General features: G+C 49.5%; 1 protein-coding gene across 26 annotated transcripts in view; it reads right to left on the reverse strand.

The window, feature by feature from the left end:
• Positions 1-1,576: 1,576 nt before the first annotated feature.
• LOC102123544 (contactin-associated protein-like 4) overlaps positions 1,577-21,468 on the reverse strand; it is a 213,023-nt gene continuing 193,131 nt past the window's right edge. For 13 of the 26 annotated variants that reach the window (XR_012420987.1, XM_074008653.1, XM_074008647.1 and 10 more), the window contains 6 exons: positions 17,059-17,283; positions 15,448-15,581; positions 14,204-14,291; positions 3,877-4,089; positions 3,567-3,638; positions 1,577-2,662 (listed from right to left, as the gene is read on the reverse strand). Coding sequence is in view for 23 of the 26 variants with exons in the window: in XM_074008653.1 (XP_073864754.1) it covers positions 2,472-2,662; positions 3,567-3,638; positions 3,877-4,089; positions 14,204-14,291; positions 15,448-15,581; positions 17,059-17,283 (923 nt within the window). In the remaining 3 variants the exon portion in view is untranslated. The remainder of the gene's footprint in view (positions 2,663-3,566; positions 3,639-3,876; positions 4,090-14,203; positions 14,292-15,447; positions 15,582-17,058; positions 17,284-21,468) is intronic. The other 13 variants (XR_012420989.1, XR_012420988.1, XM_074008651.1 and 10 more) reach the window with 1 other exon arrangement.

Consider the following 21,468-nt stretch of genomic DNA (forward strand, 5'->3'; position numbering starts at 1 on the left):
GTCTGTCACAATTACATTTTCAGGCACTGAGAGCTTAAGTTCTCAGTACCTGAATTCTGCTCAAAAACAGCTGACATGTATTTGAAAGCATTTTCTATGGTAAAACTTTTTCAATTTTTCATGCCATCATAGGAGCGTCTCCTTAACCCCCATCTTCTGTTGTGGAGGCTATCTGGTCCTGTGAAGCTCGTGGAAGGTAAGAAGGAGGGGGTCCTCCGTGCAGCCCCGGAGGGGGTAGAGTGAGTCAGCCTCGCAAATGCAGCACAGACCTGTGGGGCTTCATGACCATGGCCTTTACCCAGTGACAGTGTGCACTGCTCATGAGGGCTCCAAATGTCCATCAGCCCCTACACTTCGGGAGAAGCAACACTTCAGGTTTTCACAAAATATTACAGGAAACACAGTATTTTTCAAAGAAAGGAAAATGAAGATTGTCTGTGGGAATGCTTCAATTCAATGTGGGCACAGTTAGATGAATAACTAGTTTTCCCCAACTGATTTCATAAAAGCTCCCTGGGGCCTTCTCAACCTCTGTCTTGCTTGTTTTAACTTGGGGCAGTGCCAATTGCCAGCTACAGAGACACTGCGTTACCCCAGGGACAGTTTATCGATGAACCAGATGGTCACAAGACCAAGTCACCTGAGATTCTGAGACAGAAATAACAAAACGTCAACTTCAATAACTACCTACTCAGGAATTTTTAACTTCTGCATATTTCTAAAAGAAAACCCATATGAGGGCATGAAAAATTGAAACAGTTCACCAGGCTTCCCCACCTCTCCCCGAGGCAGACAGACAGGGTGGTGGCCAGAGGAAGGAGACCAGATTTCCCCACCTGTCCCCAATGTGGACACACAGGGTGGTGGCCAGAGGACGGAGGCCAGGCTTCCCCATCTGTCCCTGAGGCGGACACACCAGGTGGTGCCCAGAGGATGGAGGCCAGGCTTCCCCACTTCTCCCTGAGGCGGACACACAGGGTGGTGGCCAGAGGATGGAGGCCAGGCTTCCCTACCTGTCCTCGAGGTGGACACACAGGGTGGGTACCCAGAGGACAGGTCTTTACCGAGCTGGCTTTATGGGACCTTAACAGGGGCCCCGTGTGATGATTCGTTGATCAGAGATTTGAAATTAAGTGCAGGATAGAGGGTAGCGGGTGAACCTCCTACCCGCTGTTCTCCTGGTTTGCACACTAAGAAGGCATAGACCTTGCACCCTGGTTTTGGAAAGTCTGAGAAATGGACCCCCACATCCTGGAACTGAGGCCAGAATCACGGATTTTGAGATTTTCCTGGTGGTCCTGGTGAGCACAGGATTGCAGCTGAAAGTCCAACACGCGCAGGGCATTGTGACAGCCAGCAACGCACGCCGGGGTCCGAGCCCGAAGCAGATCCAACCTCTGAAAAGGAGGCACGACACAGCCAGAGGCGCTTCAAACACTTGGGAGTGGAGCTGCCTGCGGTCCTGTGCCAGGACAGAAGGAAAGTCACGAGAGCCCCGGGGAGCATCAAGTGAACACGCAGCAAAAGACAGGAGCGTTGTATCGCTACAAAGAAAACCCACATAATCACCCAAGAGTTTAGGGAAATAAATTTACTATTATGTATCATTCAGGTATTGCAGCTGCAAATAAAAATACATTTCATTATTAAGAATTTGTGGTTCTACTGCTCTTCAACCTTAGTTGAAAAAGAGAAGGCAGAAACCTTTGTGAAGTCAGCATGAGTCAGGGCACGGCTGAGAGGCTGGAACCATCAGTACTGGTCTCGGTGACATTAGAAGAAAACAGAGCAGAGAGCGTGCGCAGTTAACTCCGGAGTGTTGCTCCACGTGGATTTTCAGTTTCACAGCTGAAGACTGGCAGTTAGTACCAGACATTTCCATATTCATCATGAACATTTGAATAGGAAAAACTAAACAAAAGCAATGCAAACAAACCGAAAAATAAAAATCTCAACAGAGGAGTAACACTTTGCATTGGCCAGCAGACAGCAAGGCAGACAGGCTGTTGATTTTTGGCCCCTTGGCTATGGCTCGCAAGAAGACCTAAAAATTCAACAGACACAGTCAAGAGGAAGCTTGGTTCTGTGGAAACCAATAGCAATGACTATAGGCAGCCTGTGTGTGTAGACCAAGTGAAGCTGCAGGTCCTACTGTGACAGAGAACTCAGAACTTGAGCAAGTTTCCCTTCCAAAACTCACAGTCGCTAAGCAGGTTAAACGTCCATGTAAAATCACATCAGGGCATGGGAAACTAACCCAGATTATGAAGCTGTCTAACTCACGGTCATGTGAAGGGCATGAAGGAGGGTAAAGGACAATGTCTCGGGACGAGGCCCCAGGCCCTCTGAGGGGGCGTCTGTGCAGCCTGACTGCCTTGAAGCCTGTTGCATTTGCAAAGGTCATTTCTGGCCATGGAGAGCCCTGGTGAAGCGCCGAGTCACTGCAGTGAAGTGTTGCCCCTCGTTCCCGCTCAGACGAAGTACTCCTTCTGGGTCCCCCGCGCTGCGTTCTGCACGCTGAGCTCGCGTCGGAGCACTGCCTCATTGGTGCCGTGGCTCTCTGGTGGCGCCTCTTTGGGTGTGTACAAGTTCCTCTGCTGATACAGGCGGACGGCAATGGCAGCCAGACAGAGCAGGAAGAACATCACAACGGCAATCACACCTGAGGCAGCAAAAGGGAACCCCGGAGTCAGGATGTGCACGCTGGCACCGTGCCCAGCACGCACAAGGCTGACTGCACTGCCCAGAGCCAAAGCAAAATCACTGTGCATTCACCAAGCCTATGCTTTATTGTAAACTGGAAACATCACAATTTCAGGGATTCTAGGTCAGGTAGAATCCTAACATTTAGTTGACTTTTCAGTTCTAGCAATCTGCTGGGTGTAGCGTTGTTTTATGCATTTACTCTATGAGTCTTACGAGAGTAATTGGAAGCTTCCAGAAGAAAACACACATTTGTCTCCCAGGTCTCATGCACTGCACGCTCACAAGCAGAGACTCACATAGCTTTTAGAGTACAGGATGCACCACATCATGCCTTCAGGACTGCTTTCCAATAACCTGGGCAGGGCATAGTGAGTCACAGCAATATGTGATTGAACCTGTTCATACGTGATTCAGTCTGCACCCAGATATGGACATCCTCGAATGGTTCCTGCTGCTAAGTTTACTGTAGGAATATATGAACTATGGGAGTTTATGGGATCTAAGTTATTTGAAATTGTCTGATTAAAACCAATGCCACGCCTGTAATCCCAGCACTTTGGGAGGCTGAGGCAGGTGGATCACGAGGTCAGCAGTTCGAGACCAGCCTGGCCAACATGGTGAAACCCTGTCTCTACTAAAAATATAAAATTAGCTGGCCGTGGTGGCACCTGCCTGTAATCCCACTTACTCCAGAGGCTGAGGCAGGAGAATCGCTTGAACCCAGGAGGCGGAGGTTGCAGTGAGCCGAGATCGCCTCACTGCACTCCAGCCTGGGTGACAGAGCGAGACTCCGTCCCACAACAAAGAAACAAATAAACAAAAACCAATGCCTGTGGGTCTCAATCTTGCGGCACAGTCACCTCCAATCACTGCGGAGTCTCCTCTGGTCTCGCCAGCTATGGGTTCGCCCTCATCCACCGGACCAGGATATTCTGCAGGGGAAAAGCAGGGTGGGCAATGATGAGGCATTCTCAGGAACCTGGAATTTGTGTCGTTTCAACTTTAAAACTGTCAGCCACAGTGAGACTGGATATCATCCGTCAATTTTAAAATATGTGGGCAAGACAGCGGAAGGCTGAGGTTTCAGGAGCCGCCGGCGTCTCCCCGGGCCTCCGGCCTCTCACCTGAGCCCCCCGCCCGGGGCTCCTTGTCTGGGCCCGCGGTGCCCACCTGCTCGAGCGTGCGTGCGTTCCCGCGCCGCGTCCTCCCCGGCTCCACAGCTCGACCTGGCCACGGGGCCGCGCACCGAGGCGCGCCCGGAGCGCCCTGGAAGCAGCGCAGCCTTCAGCGGGGCCACGCGCTGGAACTGCAGCGCCGAGAGGCAGCCGGAGAAGCCCCGCGCGCCGGCCCGTGCAGTCTCCGCGTCCACGTGGCCGCCCGGCTCTGCGGGACAGAGGGAGAGGTTAGCAGGCGCGCGTGCGTGGGGGCGCGTGCGTGGGCCTTGGGTACGCGGGTGCAAAACAAGGGTGCCTGGACAGCGGCTGAACACCAGAGCAATAGCTTCAGCCTTTACCCTCTCCCAAAAAATAATTATCAGTTAATCACCAAATAAACTGAATACCAACAACAGCAAGGAAATAAAGCAATCTGTGAAAAAATTCCTAAATTTTAGATTTATAATTATGCTGCTAAAAATAAAATCATACTGTGTACAAAAATAATGGATATACTGTTAAATTTACATCACATTAAAAAATTACATTAGTACATATTTATTGGCCTGGTTCATGAACACTAACATTATGGTTTGTGTTTTTGAACCTTAACTATTTTAGAATTTAACTAGAATTTGGTGACGTTCAGCCAACAGTCCCTCAGCCTTCTGGGTGCGGATCAGAGCACACAGTGGACCTGCGTTTACTCACCACACCCATTTCCAAGCCAGGTATCCGAGTATTCTCAGCCACTGAGGCTGAACTACGGAGAAGTAAGTGTGTGCGCCAACAGGGACTGAGAGGTCCCCTCCTCATGCATGTCCTCCCTCCTCATCTTCCCTTGTTCATTTCTGCTCCAGTTTGGCTTTAATCGATCAGAGCAATTTCTCCAACATTTGCTTCTGGGGTGTGGTGGGGTTTCAGTTGTTGGCTGAGGACCCAAACTTGATGCCCTGAGGAGCATCACGCCATCTTCCTTTGTCATCACACCATCTTCATCATCACGCCACCTTCCGTCGTCATCATGCCACCTCTGTCCTCATTTCGCCACCTTCCTTCACAATAATGCCATTCCCTCCACTGTTGTGGAGATGTCTTGTGTCAGTCTGATGTTTTATCTTCATAATGTTTTGTTTCTGCATGACAATCCGTATGGCTTCCTCTATGTGGAGTTTACACATTTATCAGCTGTGCTCAGGCATTTCCATGAATGCCACCTGGGACTCCTGGATCCCCTGTACCCCGTACACATAGGGGTCTCAGTCAGCCCTGGTGCTGTCACAACACACAGACCAGGTGACTTAAACAACATACATTCATTTCTTACAGATCTGGAGGCTGGAAGTCTGAGAACGAGAAATGGGCAGATTCGGTGTCTGGCAAGGGCTCCCGTCCTGGAGTGTGGACGGCAGCCTTCCTCTTGTATCCTCAGATGCCCAAGAACAGAGGAGGAAGAAGGGAGAACTCCTCTGTCTTCCTGAAAGGGCACTAATGCCAATCAGGAAACCTAATCACCTCCTCAAGGTCTCATCTCCAAACATCATCCCTATTTATCGCTTCACCTTGAAAGTTCCTTTCATTTCAGAAGAGTTGATTTATTAGAACTCATGCTTGTTCCTTCACAGAATTAACAGAGTCCTAATGGCACAGAATTCTTCAGCCTCAGGAGAAGCTGCAGGACCCAACCAGGGTGTGGTGCTTTATGAGCATCCCTATTTGAGGCATGTATTCCTGGAAAGAGTTAAAGCTGGAAGAGTTCAGGTTTAAAGGAAGCTCACTCTGTGACCATTGTAAAGAATGAGAGAAGACAACCAGAACAGGCACCAGTGACTGAGACCCTCCGAAGTGGTGACACAAACATGCATTTCAGTCGGACCATGACCCTGGGCTAGTCTGTTCTCACACAGCTAATAAAGACATACCTGAGACTGGGTGATTTATAAAGGAGAGAGGTCTAATGGACTCACAGTTCCACATGGCTGGGGAGGCCTCACCATCATGGCAGAAGGCAAGGGAGGAGCAAAGGCAGGTCTTACATGGCAGCAGGTAAGAGAGAGTGTGCAGGGGAACTGCCCTTTATAAACCCATCAGATCTCATGAGATTTATTCACTGTCATGAGAACAGCATGAGAAAACCCACCCCCATGATTCAATTACTTCCCACTGGGTCCCTTTCATGGGGATCATGGGAGCTACTACTCAAGATGAGATTTGGATGGGAACACAGCACATCTTCATGCACCTGCAGCCACAGCCCCACCATGCCCAGCCTGCACTGCAGGCTCTGGGAGGGAGGGCAGGAGTCCTTGGCAGGGGCACTGGCTGTGAAATCCACATGGGAGATGCTCGCAAGGGCCAGCCTAGGGAAGAAATGGAGCTCGAACCATGGCTCCCAGGAAGGAGTGCTGGCCTCCAACCTCCATGTAGAACACATCCCTGAAAATGACTGACTCTTTTCTCAGCAGACCTCAGCAGGCTTAGGTGAGGAGGCACTTCGTGCACCCCTCTAACCCGGGACATAAGCCTGGAGTTTTATTGGGCTTACAAAATGGTTTGGAGGTTTATTAGGCTTATGGTAGAACACATCTTAAAATAAAACTACCAAAACATGAGAAGTGTCATTAGAACTTGGTCAAAATCCATGCCCTAGCTGTATGGTAAATGAATTTTTATTTAAAATTTCATGAAATCCAATTGCCTCAAGCTATAAAATTTACAGCTCAACTTTAACTTCAAGCTTACATTTTCAAGTCTGAATAATACACCAGTGAATATAAAACTCTTGCATAAAAATATCAATACATTCAAAGTCAGTCTAATATTCTTTACTCATTTAATTGGAGGGAATACAGGTATATATAAAATTAATTTTATACTTGCATTTTCATTCATTCGTTATACTCATATGATGTGGTTCATTTTGTCTGTTACACAACATATTGCCCATTACTTCACAGAGGTGTTTCATCCATCACTTTGACATGAAATTTGAATCTAAGTTGTATTTCTTAAGAAATCCTCCTGTGAACTTTTTAAATAAGGTGCAATGCTTCTTACCTTTGTGAAACTGTGTGTGTTTTATCTTACTGCTTAGACTGTGGCGTCTGTGAGGTCAGGGATTTGTTCATGTTTAAGCCACACCATTCATCATTTACTGAACTGAGAAGCACTTAATCAATATGTGTGTCTCAATGAATGATCAGCCAGCTCCCTGGAGAAAGTCTCTTCTCGAATTCCCAGAACGCCTCTAGTCAGTGAAAAGGCAGCCTGGCCTGTGGGTGCAGAGCTGGGACACACCTGTGACTCCCAGGTGTGGGGCAGAGGGAAGAGCTTGGCAGAGGACAAAATTGGGCTATGTCTGCCGGGCTTGGGTCCCTTTCTGGGGAGGCCGCCCTCCCGTTCCTCCTGGAGGTGCCCCCACTGCAGGATCTAAGGCGTCCCAGTGGCCCCATAGCTGGAGTGTCCAGGGAGCAGGGGAGGCTGGGACAATTCTATGGCTTTTGATTTTTTAGGACTTTTCAAAAATTTTCTGTGCCATAATTTCAAAGATGGAATAAAATAGATGCCATTATTAGAGATAAAATGAAAATCATACAAGATGAAACAACATAGCCAGAGTTGTAAACGGGGCCCTGCTTCTCACTGCACGAAGGACTGAGAGTGATAAATATCTCCCACCAGGTACACACCTGGGATGCCCTGACGTGTCCCCGCCCAGACCTTGGCCTCGTTCCACGCCTGCTTTAGCTCTCGGTGACTGAAAGGCCTCTCAGTTCTGACCCCCAGAGGTGGCTCTGCCCATGGCCGGGCTGCTGCTGGTGAGGGCAGGGCCCTGGGCTCCGTGTCCATCCCACTGGGGGGTCCTGGGCTCCATATGCACCACATCAGGGGGTCCTGGGCTCCGTGTCCACCACATCAGGGGGCTCTGGGCTCCGTGTCCACCACATCGGGGGGCGCTGGGCTCCGTGTTCATCACATCCAGGGTCCCTGGGCTCCGTGTCCACCACATCGGGGGGCGCTGGGCTCCATGTTCATCACATCCGGGGTCCCTGGGCTCTGTGTCCTCTGCATCAGGGGGTCCTGGGCTCCGTGTCCACTGCATTGGGGGGCCCTGTGCTTTGTGTCCTCTGCATCAGGGGGTCCTAGGCTCTGTGTCCACTGAATTGGGGGGCCCTGGGCTCTGTGTCCTCTGCATCAGGGGGTCCTGGGCTCCGTGTCCACTGCATTGGGGGGCCCTGTGCTTTGTGTCCTCTGCATCGGGGGGTCCTAGGCTCTGTGTCCACTGCATTGGGGGGCCCTGGGCCCCGTGTCCATCACATCGGGGGTCCCTGGGCTCTGCATCTGTCACATCGGGGGTGGTCCTGAGCTCTGTGTCCACCGCATCGGGAGGTCGTGGGCAGGTTCTCACTCACTCCGCTGCACGCATGGGTCAAGGGCATCATCCTTGCCTGGATGACTAAGCGGACCCTGACTGGACTCCGCAGCTCCCATCCCACTGCAGCCGCCAGGGCAGCCTCACAATGAAAGTCCTTGCCCTTCGGTGGCCCCACGTTTTACAGGAATAAAGTCCGTGGCCCTGTAGTGGTCTTAATGCCTGTAAGGCCTGCGTGATCTGCATCCCGCGTCAGGCCGCCTCGCTCCCTCCAGCCCCGCCGGTCGGTCTCCTGCTCCTGAGTCCTTGGGTCACACGCCCAGGCTTGGGGAGCTCACCTCTCACCCCCTCGCGACACCACATGGTCGGCCCTGGGGACAGTGCTCCACGCTCACTTCTGTGTGACACGATCCTGCCCCTGGACAGGAGCTCCTCGAGGGTCCTTGCCTGCTCGTCCACTGACATGGCCTCACCACCCAGGACACTGGCAGGTATTGGCTGATCAATCGAGTTAGTTGAGCTGTCAATATGGAATACACCCCCCCCCCTTTTGTTTGTGCTGCTGTTGCCATTTTCTCAAGGGAGGGTTGGGCCACTGCGTGTCCAAGTGTGGCTTAAGAATAAAACTTGTAATCACAGGACAGGATTCAGTGTGCAATCCGTGCATCTGTTACTAAATTATCAGGGGCCGGAGTTTTAATCAAACTCTAAAGCATGTTCTCAAAGCAGATTCAACACTTTAAATCAACTTCGTTATTCCATGTTTTTCCTGAAAGCAACTAATCACTGTAGCAGTCATCGGAGCTGTGTGTGTGTGTGTGTGTGTGTGTGTGTGTGTGTGTGTGTGACATCACAAGACCCACTTTGAATATTCAATTAGGCAACATAGAAGCAATGCCTTTCACATACTTTTCCTCTACCTAACAAGGCAACCTGGTGGAGCGTGGCAGGTCATGACTGTCCCCAACTGAAGAATGGGAATGTCTCGCTTCAATGCCCCACGTGGTGTTTGAAAATACACGGGCATTAATAGAGTTGGAAACCTCGTTACCATGCTTTTCAGAGATTGTATCGGCTGCCCAAGTGTCTCCTCATACACTCGGGATTTTCAGCTTATGTCTGAGGAAGAATATGAATGAATAAGAATATAGGTACACATAACTGAAAAGATTAAAACATCATTGTCTTAGACAAAATGTATCACACTAGTGCCAACATAAGACCAGAAATATGAAACAAGCCTCAAAACTATCCTCTGCAGAGTGATACGTAAGTATCCATGATGTTTATAGCTCATTAATATTTTAAAAAAGCAAACTTTAAGACAATGTGCCGGCCTTTTCACTGTGCAGCGTGGAAACAGGAAGGGAGCTGTGGCATGTGACCCGCCATGGCCCCGCCTCCCTGTCCTGCACTACGCCCCACGTCATTGGCAGTGTGACGAGACTCAGGTCATTCAGAAATGCCTGCACTTGCCTGCAAAGCCGAGTGGGGCCTGTGCCACTGGCCTGAACTTCAGGGCAGCAAACACATGGTTTCTAAATTTCTCCTCTCAAATGTCATCCAGGCAGGGTTTCTGAATCTGCACTGTTTGATCTGTGACCTGTGAACTACATGCCTGCCTTGATCACTGTTTTTCTTTGGTGTATGAGAAAATCACTGCAGCCCCTTGTGCTTGGCTGCCAGAGAGAGAAGCGTGGAGCTCCTCACCCATCGCCTCAGAAGCATTTCTCCTGCAGCCCCTCACGACTGTGTGCGCATGAAGACACAAGTACAATCTCTGCCTTGACTGACACCAGTGGTGTAACTGACATGAAACGAGGGCCCGGCCTGTGCACTGGTGACCAGCCCCATGCATTGGTGGCCAGCCCCGTGCATTGGTGGCCAGCCCCGTGCATTGGTGACCAGCCCCGTGCATTGGTGGCCAGCCCCTTGTATTGGTGACCAGCCCCCTATATTGGTGACCAGCCCATGCATTGGTGACCAGCCCCGTGCATTGGTGGCCAGCCCCTTGTATTGGTGACCAGCCCCCTATATTGGTGACCAGCCCATGCATTGGTGACCAGCCCCGTGTATTGGTGGCCAGCCCCTTGTATTGGTGACCAGCCCCGTGCACTGGTGACCAGCCCCGTGCATTGGTGACCAGCCCCGTGCATTGGTGACCAGCCCCGTGCATTGGTGGCCAGCCCCGTGTATTGGTGGCCAGCCCCGTGCATTGGTGGCCAGCCCCGTGTATTGGTGGCCAGCCCCGTGCATTGGTGGCCAGCCCCGTGTATTGGTGACCAGCCCCTTGTATTGGTGACCAGCCCCGTGCATTGGTGGCCAGCCCCGTGTATTGGTGACCAGCCCCGTGTATTGGTGGCCAGCCCCTTGTATTGGTGACCAGCCCCGTGCATTGGTGGCCAGCCCCTTGTATTGGTGACCAGCCCCGTGCACTGGTGACCAGCCCCGTGCATTGGTGGCCAGCCCCGTGTATTGGTGGCCAGCCCCGTGTATTGGTGGCCAGCCCCGTGCATTGGTGGCCAGCCCCGTGTATTGGTGACCAGCCCCTTGTATTGGTGACCAGCCCCGTGCATTGGTGGCCAGCCCCGTGTATTGGTGACCAGCCCCGTGCATTGGTGGCCAGCCCCGTGTATTGGTGACCAGCCCCGTGTATTGGTGGCCAGCCCCTTGTATTGGTGACCAGCCCCGTGCATTGGTGGCCAGCCCCTTGTATTGGTGACCAGCCCCGTGCACTGGTGACCAGCCCCGTGCATTGGTGGCCAGCCCCGTGTATTGGTGGCCAGCCCCGTGTATTGGTGGCCAGCCCCGTGTATTGGTGGCCAGCCCCGTGCATTGGTGGCCAGCTCCGTGTATTGGTGGCCAGCCCCGTGCATTGGTGGCCAGCCCCGTGCATTGGTGGCCAGCCCCGTGCATTGGTGGCCAGCCCCGTGTATTGGTGGCCAGCCCCGTGCATTGGTGGCCAGCCCTGTGCATTGGTGGCCAGCTCCGTGTATTGGTGGCCAGCCCCGTGCATTGGTGGCCAGCCCCGTGCATTGGTGGCCAGCCCCGTGCATTGGTGACCAGCCCGTGCATTGGTGACCAGCCCCGTGTATTGGTGACCAGCCCCGTGCATTGGTGGCCAGCCCCGTGTATTGGTGGCCAGCCCTGTATATTGGTGACCAGCCCCGTGCATTGGTGACCAGCCCCGTGCATTGGTGACCAGCCCCGTGCATTGGTGGCCAGCCCTGTATATTGGTGACCAGCCCCGTGCATTGGTGACCAGCCCCGTGCATTGGTGACCAGCCCCGTGCATTGGTGGCCAGCCCCGTGCATTGGTGACCAGCCGTGCATTGGTGACCAGCCCTGTGTATTGGTGACCAGCCCCGTGCATTGGTGACCAGCCCCGTGCATTGGTGACCAGCCCCGTGCATTGGTGACCAGCCCCGTGCATTGGTGACCAGCCCCGTGCATTGGTGACCAGCCCCGTGCATTGGTGACCAGCCCCGTGCATTGGTGACCAGCCCCGTGCATTGGTGACCAGCCCTGTGTTTTGGTGGCCAGCCCTGTGTATTGGTGACCAGCCCCGTGCATTGGTGACCAGCCCCGTGCATTGGTGACCAGCCCCATGCATTGGTGACCAGCCCCGTGTTTTGGTGGCCAGCCCCGTGCATTGGTGACCAGCCCCGTGCATTGGTGACCAGCCCTGTGTTTTGGTGACCAGCCCTGTGTTTTGGTGGCCAGTCCTGTGTATTGGTGACCAGCCCCGTGCATTGGTGACCAGCCCCGTGCATTGGTGACCAGCCCCATGCATTGGTGACCAGCCCCGTGCATTGGTGACCAGCCCTGTGTTTTGGTGGCCAGCCCTGTGTATTGGTGACCAGCCCTGTGCATTGGTGACCAGCCCCATGCATTGGTGACCAGCCCCGTGCATTGGTGACCAGCCCTGTGTTTTGGTGGCCAGCCCTGTGTATTGGTGACCAGCCCCGTGCATTGGTGACCAGCCCCGTGCATTGGTGACCAGCCCTGTGTTTTGGTGACCAGCCCTGTGTTTTGGTGGCCAGCCCATGCATTGGTGACCAGCCGTGCATTGGTGACCAGCCCTGTGTTTTGGTGGCCAGCCCTGTGTATTGGTGGCCAGCCCCGTGCATTGGTGACCAGCCCCGTGCATTGGTGACCAGCCCTGTGTTTTGGTGACCAGCCCTGTGTTTTGGTGACCAGCCCATGCATTGGTGACCAGCCGTGCATTGGTGACCAGCCCTGTGTTTTGGTGGCCAGCCCTGTATATTGGTGACCAGCCGTGCATTGGTGACCAGCCCCGTGTATTGGTGGCCAGCCCTGTATATTGGTGACCAGCCCCGTGCATTGGTGACCAGCCCCGTGCATTGGTGACCAGCCCCGTGCATTGGTGGCCAGCCCTGTATATTGGTGACCAGCCCCGTGCATTGGTGACCAGCCCCGTGCATTGGTGACCAGCCCCGTGCATTGGTGGCCAGCCCCGTGCATTGGTGACCAGCCGTGCATTGGTGACCAGCCCCGTGCATTGGTGACCAGCCCCGTGCATTGGTGACCAGCCCCGTGCATTGGTGACCAGCCCCGTGCATTGGTGACCAGCCCCGTGCATTGGTGACCAGCCCCATGCATTGGTGACCAGCCCCGTGCATTGGTGACCAGCCCTGTGTTTTGGTGGCCAGCCCTGTGTATTGGTGACCAGCCCCGTGCATTGGTGACCAGCCCCGTGCATTGGTGACCAGCCCTGTGTTTTGGTGACCAGCCCTGTGTTTTGGTGGCCAGCCCATGCATTGGTGACCAGCCGTGCATTGGTGACCAGCCCTGTGTTTTGGTGACCAGCCCTGTGTTTTGGTGGCCAGTCCTGTGTATTGGTGACCAGCCCCGTGCATTGGTGACCAGCCCCGTGCATTGGTGACCAGCCCCATGCATTGGTGACCAGCCCCGTGCATTGGTGACCAGCCCTGTGTTTTGGTGGCCAGCCCTGTGTATTGGTGACCAGCCCTGTGCATTGGTGACCAGCCCCATGCATTGGTGGCCAGCCCTGTATATTGGTGACCAGCCCCGTGCATTGGTGACCAGCCCCGTGCATTGGTGACCAGCCCCGTGCATTGGTGGCCAGCCCCGTGCATTGGTGACCAGCCGTGCATTGGTGACCAGCCCTGTGTATTGGTGACCAGCCCCGTGCATTGGTGACCAGCCCCGTGCATTGGTGACCAGCCCCGTGCATTGGTGACCAGCCCCGTGCATTGGTGACCAGCCCCGTGCATTGGTGACCAGCCCCATGCATTGGTGACCAGCCCCGTGCATTGGTGACCAGCCCTGTGTTTTGGTGGCCAGCCCCGTGCATTGGTGACCAGCCCCGTGCATTGGTGACCAGCCCCGTGCATTGGTGACCAGCCCTGTGTTTTGGTGACCAGCCCCGTGCATTGGTGACCAGCCCCGTGCATTGGTGGCCAGCCCCGTGCATTGGTGACCAGCCGTGCATTGGTGACCAGCCCTGTGTATTGGTGACCAGCCCCGTGCATTGGTGACCAGCCCCGTGCATTGGTGACCAGCCCTGTGTTTTGGTGACCAGCCCTGTGTTTTGGTGGCCAGCCCATGCATTGGTGACCAGCCGTGCATTGGTGACCAGCCCTGTGTTTTGGTGACCAGCCCTGTGTTTTGGTGGCCAGTCCTGTGTATTGGTGACCAGCCCCGTGCATTGGTGACCAGCCCCGTGCATTGGTGACCAGCCCCATGCATTGGTGACCAGCCCCGTGCATTGGTGACCAGCCCTGTGTTTTGGTGACCAGCCCTGTGTTTTGGTGGCCAGCCCATGCATTGGTGACCAGCCGTGCATTGGTGACCAGCCCCGTGCATTGGTGACCAGCCGTGCATTGGTGACCAGCCCTGTATATTGGTGACCGGCCCTGTATATTGGTGACCAGCCCATGCATTGGTGACCAGCCCTGTGACCCGGGGTTGGGGGGTGTCTACTTGCCTAAAATCCTGCCCAGCACCAGGGATTTGATGGCTCTGAATGCTGTACCTGATGACAGACTCACTTGTCTCCAAGTTTTCTGGTTCACCTGCCCGGGAGAAATAAACACCAGATGTTCTGATTCACCAGGGATAAGGCAGGAAGTGAAGGAAGATAATAAAGCAAAACTGATGAAAAGCCTGTGGTGCCCCGTGGAGACAGAACCGCTCCGGGAGCTCAGGACCCTGATGGGCACCGGCTCCACAGTTTTCATCTCGCAGATGCCCTTCCCCGCAGCCCCTTCTCTCCCATTTTCTTCACAGCTCTAGCTATTTCCATACAATGCAAACCACCAGGAATCTACAGAATCCACAAAAAGATGCAAAAGCCCAGGGTGTTGGGTTCAAGACCAGAACGTCTACAAATCTCAAAATAAAGCCGGAAATATGAAGCCAAATGATGCTTTCCATATAGACAGAAAATATGCCAAAACTCCCTTCAAAATCCTGACAGTGCACAATTTCACTCGCTCTGCAGCAAATCAACTCTACTTTGTTAGAACAAAAATGGAATCATCATCATTTTCTATATAAGCTGTCTCTTTAAATTATTATAACATTTGTTCCCATGGATTCCCACTGGAGAATTATTTAAAAAAAACACACACACACAAAAACTTCCAGCCATGCGCGGCAGCTCACGGCTGTAACCCCAGCACTTGGGGAGCCTGAGGTGGGTGGATCACGAGGTCGGGAGTTCACTACCAGCCTGACCAACATAGCAAAACCCCGTCTCTACTAAAAATACAAAAATTAGCTGGGCATGGTGGCACACACCTGTAATCCCAGCTACAAGGGAGGCTGAGACAGGAGAATCACTTGAACCCAGGAGGCAGAGGTTGCAGTGAGCTGAGATCGCACCACTGCACTCCAGCCTGGGTGACAGAGCGAGACTCCATCTCAAAAAACAAAATGGAACAAAACAACAACAACGACAATAACAAAAACTTCTAGCAATTTACCGTGAGAAAACAGGCATTTCCCTAGTTAGTAAATTAAATAAGGAGACATGAGAATAAGCATAATTTTATACTGCAAGTGGCAGATTTCCATTGCTAAAAAATAAAAAATACCAGACACAGTTTTGACTTTTTGCCCATGACACCTGAGAATAAAACAGAAAAGGGACCAGCACTGGGCTTCATTACGAAAATCCTGCCTTAGGTGATGCCGCGAGCGGGGCTTATGCCAGGAACGAGCCGTTACCTCGACAAAGACCACCCCGTCTTCTCTGCTGATGTTCACGTGGTAGAGTTTCCCATCTGCCATGTTCCTGAAATTCAAGTTAACGACATCAGGGTCTTGATGTGTGTCCAGCTTGTACCTGATCTGCAAACTCCCTAAAGGGGAAAATAGAACATTTTTGAAACAACGAGATATTTTTACAGCTGCCTTTCCGCACTCCAGAGAAGTTGTTACTATTCGTGTGCTTCCAGAGGAATGTTTTGCAGATGGAGTCCGTTTAGGGTTCCACTGGGATGCGCCCCTGTGTTCCCAGTCCTCGCTCTCCCTGGAAACGCGTTGCCTCCTGGTGCCGCCGGGGGCCACCGCTGCTCACATCATGCTATTTTAAGGTCAAGGCAAAGTTGCTGTTAACAAGAACTCTCTTTCCTACAACGCTTAATTTTCTAACAGTGAACACCTGAGTCGCACACGTGCTGGAGTCTAAAGCCCACGCCACTTTTGCAAAAAGAATTAGGGAATGCTGAAGTTGCAACTTTGTGAAACGTTGTCATTTTCTGTTTGTCTGTTCCCGTCTCCTTTATGTGCACATCCAAGATTCTGAAAGGTGAATAAGAGACACGCACAGCCGGCCCTGAAACATGCATTGCTGTGAAGGTGCTGAGTTCCTGAGGGGCTGTGATGAGTCCAGCTGGTGGTGGCCACGGATTAAACACTGGCCTAGACTCCATCCTCGTTGCCTCTTTACTGGTTAAGAAGGCGACCACTTTCCAGGTTCCTTCCAGCCTGGGGACGAAATGTTCCTACTGCGTTCGAGGTTCCAGCCATACGTACTTTGGATGCCAGAACCCCGGGGCTGCACTTGAAATGGCAGCATGTTGGTTTGACACGCAGTAGGTTTCAGTTCCAAAATCACATCGGTAACCAGGACATGGGGATGTGAGTACTGTGATATGTTTCTGCCAGGAGGCAAGGTCTCTGTGGATCCATAGCTCCTGACAGCTTTACCTGCTTCAAGAGATTCAGACCTGTGTTCTGATGGCCACAGGGGAGGTACTAAAATTCTGTTAGCCAGACATTTTTGTAAGTTCCTCCAGATATTAAATCAGCACCCTCACATTCCAGTTAAGATGCTTAAAGCTGGGCCTTATTTCCCACCGTGGAAATGCAGGAGCTGGTTGACGCTTGTGATTTTGTACTTTCATTGTCGAGTGGATGGGGCCGGGCCCACCACAGGACCCTGGACAGGGCAGGACACTGCTGCTCAGGACACCTGCCTTGCCAGGCTCCCGCCATATCAATTCTTCTCCTCTTTCCTTAGAAGAAGGTGAAAATATTTTCCACATATAACCAGACACCTTATACTTCTAATGAAGACCTTCCAGGGATAATACGAGTTCTCTTTACATGAGATATACAAATTTATCAAAAACTTTACAGAAGGATCTTACATAATTACTGAAATGACACTGTTGCAACAATGTTTGTATAGTCCCACAAAATAAAACACATACAAGCAAAATGACATTTGGAGAACACACAATTTTTTCCTCATTTGTAATTTGAGAGGCATTAAACATGTCGTCATATTACAGTTGTAATAATTTACTTTTCTGACACCAAAATGACACTCACCGTTTTTGGCAAGGATGACGGAAAGGTACTCCTTGTAGAAAGAGTCCACGTAAAGCAGCAGGCTCGGGGCTTGCACTGTACGGAAGCTGAACGCGATTGTCTCTTGGGTCAATGTCGTCTCTCCCTGGAATGAGGCAGCGTGGGAGCTGGCATTCGTACTTGGGGAATGATATTCCTGAAAATTGTAAGTCACCGAGGAGCCAGTTCCAAAATACGCAGAAATCTCTGAAATAATATGCACATTTTAAGTTGTTAAAGACTAAAGGCTCATTGCAAGTATACCTATTTTTAGAACATTTGAATAAATAGAAGAGTAGAAATTGGCCTAACAAATGCTCATGTATCTCGGAAATGACTATCACAGTTGACCGTTGCAAACTTCAGGACAGTCCTTATTAAGTCTCAGTGTTAAAATCACACAGGCTTTTCCTTCTGGGCAGTGTCACCATTTCAAGCTCAACGCGCTCCTGTTTGGTTTCAGGCGAAAGCCAGGCTTCCTGGCCATCACCTGCTGGGTCTTCAGTTTCCTTCCTTAAATCTCCCTCCATGTGAGGCTTCGCTTTGCAATGGCAGTCTTCTCCAGGAGTGACAAAGGAAGGAGCTCAGAGGGCCCCTTGCCCTTCAAAGACCCAGGGACAAATGTCCAGTTATTTCAGTCTGACTTACTTGACGACCCGCAATTAAAATTAGGATAATGGCAGGTAAAATAGTTCACACAGTCTCGATTTCTCAGGCATCTATGGTGCTAGTATGAGTTAGTTTTGTTGTCAGTATTGGGGGAACAATATATAGGGCCAGGGAACTAATTAGGGAAATAATTACAAGAGCGTGGTCATGGAAAGTGAGCAGTTCTTCTGTAACAGGGGATGTGGCATCTTGAAGGCCTAATTGAGCAGGATAAGCCAGTAAGACATATGGGACGTAACCTATAAATTGACAAAGTTATGCAATAATTTTACTAATATCTTATTGAGAGAGTCATAGAGGTTATGGGATTGGCTTGAAACCAGTTTCTGGGGGTTCAATTCCTTCCTTTCTCCTTTGGGCTTTCACACAGGTGAGCTCTTCGAATGTATGGTGAGCTGAGGGCAATACCACGAATTTGGGAGAGGAAAGTGGTCATCTGCACGTCCAGGCACCAGAGGGCCATGCAGCTGTTCCTACGTCAGTTCCTGAAAGGGTGTTTTTGGCATTAAGTGACATGACCCCAGATGCAGTGTGTGTACGTGGGGACAAGAGGGCACTGGTGGTTCCAACACTGCACCGGCTCTTCTCTCTCTGGCTACAGCAGGTTCCTACCTGGCGGGCAGAGTCATTGAGTGACCTCCCCCAAACCCACCCCCAGGTCACACCGGTCACTTCTTCATTGTCCACAATACAATGTTCACAATACAGTGAAAACATTCTGATTGCACTGAACAGAGGCAGATATGGAACCATTAAAAAGTGAGATCTGTGCTCATGTGGAAGGGACAAAACACCTTTTCATTGACTTTAGTGGGACATAATTAGTACAATAAACACACCCAAGTAGAGGAAAATAGGAAGAGATTTAGGAGATGTATCCACCCATGAAATTACCGCCACGACCAGTATCAGAACATCCCCACGTTTCTCCTCTGTGCTCTTGGCAGTGACTCCTTCCAGAAGCCCGTGCCAGGCCTCACAGATTTGCTTTCTGTGACTCCACACTGATTGGCATTTTCTGGATTTCACGTAAATGGAATCACACATTGGGAGCTCCCTGTTTCTTTTTGCCTGACGTCTTTCACTGAATGTGAGGATTTTACATTGATCCGTGTTGTGGAAGAGTAGGACCTGACCGGACCAGGCACAGATCCGCTCGCCCCTTCAATCTTCCTAATGTTCACGTTGCTTCCAGGTTTGGAGATGATGAATCAATCTGCCGTAGGCCATTGTGTGCAACTTCAGGGACCTCTACATTTTCACTTGTGTTGTATGAACACTTAAGAATCACGGATAGCAGAATCATTGATGTTTCAGAAACTGCCCAGGAGTTCTCCAAAGTCACTAACGTTTACCCTCCTACCAAGTGTGCATTGGAATTCCAGTCCCTCTGCATCAGTTCCTATACTTGGCAGCGTCAGTCTTCACAATTGTAGCCATTCAAGTGCTTGTGCAGTGCTATCTAAATATGGGTTTAACCTGCATTTCCCTCATGACGACGACGCTGGGCACTGCTCGGGTGCCCATTTGCATCTGGAGCTCTTCTCTGGTGGAGTTATGATTGTAAAAGTTACTCATATATTCTGGACCTAAGTCTTTCAGTAGATACCCATTATGTGAGTACTTTAATCGTTCTATCATAGTAGTTTTTTAATGAGTGAAAGTCATTAACTTTGATAAAATTCGTTATGATTCATGGTTTTTTTTTTGTATTCTAAGAAGCTTTCCTACCTCAGGGTGACAATTATGTTCTCCTTGGTTTTCTACTAGAGATTTTATAAATTTAGCTTTTACATTTGTGTCTACTACCCATTTCAAGTGAATATTTGTAGTGGTATGGGTTAAGGGTTACGTTATGTATATTTTTCCCATTTGGCTATCCTGTTGCTCTAGAACCATAGCTTAAAACACTCCCCTTTTCCCCTTTGAATGCCCTTAACACTTTATGAAGAATCAATTGAATATCTGTGTCTATGTCTATATCTATATCTGTATATACATGTATGTATCTTCTGTCTCTTCTTTTTAAAAAAATGCCTTGCAAAATCATGATCCCATGCATTTCCATTTAAAATTAGAATTAGCTGGACAATTAGGCTAAAATTTTGTTTGGAACACTCAGTTTATAGATCAGCTTGGGAAGAAATGATACAGTAATAACACCGAGTCTTCCAGTTCATCCACACGTTATATTCCTCATTTGCTTAGATGTTCATTTATTTTAGCAGTTTCCACTGTAGAAGTCTTATACTTATTTTGTTCCATTTATCTGTAAATATACTTTTTACCATATTTTAAATAGAATTTTATTTTGAAAATTGTCCCATTGTTGTAATAGTAATAGAAATTCAATTAATTTTTGTATATTATTTTCTGTGACTTTTAGTTGTAGTAGGTTTTTGTAAATTCCTTATGACTTTCTATTTAGATGATTATATGTCCTATGACTAAAGAGAATTTTATGTTTTCTTTCCAATGTGTGGCTTTTTATTGTTTTTCTTGTCTTATTGCACTGGCTAAGACTTGCAGCATGTTGAAAAGATGTGGTGGGAATAGAGATCTTTGCTTTTTTCTCCGTTTTAGGGGAAACCATTCTTTCTTTCACCAGTAAGCATTTTAGTAAAAGGATGTTAGATGTAGTTAGAAAACTTGCCTTATATTCCTAGTTGTCATACTGTACTTTGTCAAATGTGCTTTCCACTAATATTGAAATTATTATCTATTTTATAGCTTTTATTCTGTTAATATAATGACTGTCCTTATTTTTGAAAATTAAAACAGCATTGCACTTCTGATATTAATACCACTTGATTGGGGTGTTATTTTTTTCACATTATTTGATTTGCTTTGCTAATATTTTGTTAAGCATTTTCGTGCCAGTATTTATGAAGAATATTTCTATGGTTTTTTTTTGTTTTGTTTTGTTTCTTGTAGAGTTTTTATTAGATTTTAGCATCAGATCTTTAGTTGGCTTAGAAATGGTGCTGGAGCATATCCTCTCCTCCTTTCTATGCTTAAACAGCTTGTGTCAGACTGATATTGTTGTTTTCTTAAATATTCTCTAGAAATTAATAGTTAATTATCTGAACCTGAGATTTTTATGCTGAGAAGGTCTTTACTTAGAAATTTAATTGTTAGTGGTTACAAGTTATTCATTCTTTGTAGGTCAGTTTTATAATTTGTGCTTTTAAAGGAATGTGCCCATTTAATCTAAGTCATGACATTTATTGTCATGATGCTGTCCATGATATTCCATGGTTATTTTGGAGTCTATAGCCTCCGCCTTGACATCATATCTTTTTTCCTGACATTTGCAATTTGTGTCCTCTTTCCCTTTTTCTTTTTCCTGAGTGTCTTCGTAGAAATTTATCAATTTTATTGATCTCCTCCATGAACCAGCTTTAAATTACAGGGATCTCTTCCTTTGTCTGTATTCTATTTCATTTATGTCTACTCCATCTGTTTTTCTCTTTTAATTTTTTTGGGTTTATTTTGGTTTTCTTTCTCTAAATTCCTAAATTAGAAACTTATATTATGAAGTTTACACGTGCATACTTTTGTAATAGAATAATTTGAAGTCAAAAATTTTCCTCTAAATACTGCTGTAGATGTTAGCAGTCAAATTTTGATGTGGTGTATTTTTATTATTGGTCCATTTAACTATTTTCTAATTTCATTTATGAGCTCTTTGACGCATGGATTGTTTAGAATTAAATTATTTAA

This window comes from Macaca fascicularis, chromosome 12, assembly GCF_037993035.2.
Source record: "Macaca fascicularis isolate 582-1 chromosome 12, T2T-MFA8v1.1".
Classification (NCBI taxonomy): Eukaryota; Metazoa; Chordata; class Mammalia; order Primates; family Cercopithecidae; genus Macaca; species Macaca fascicularis.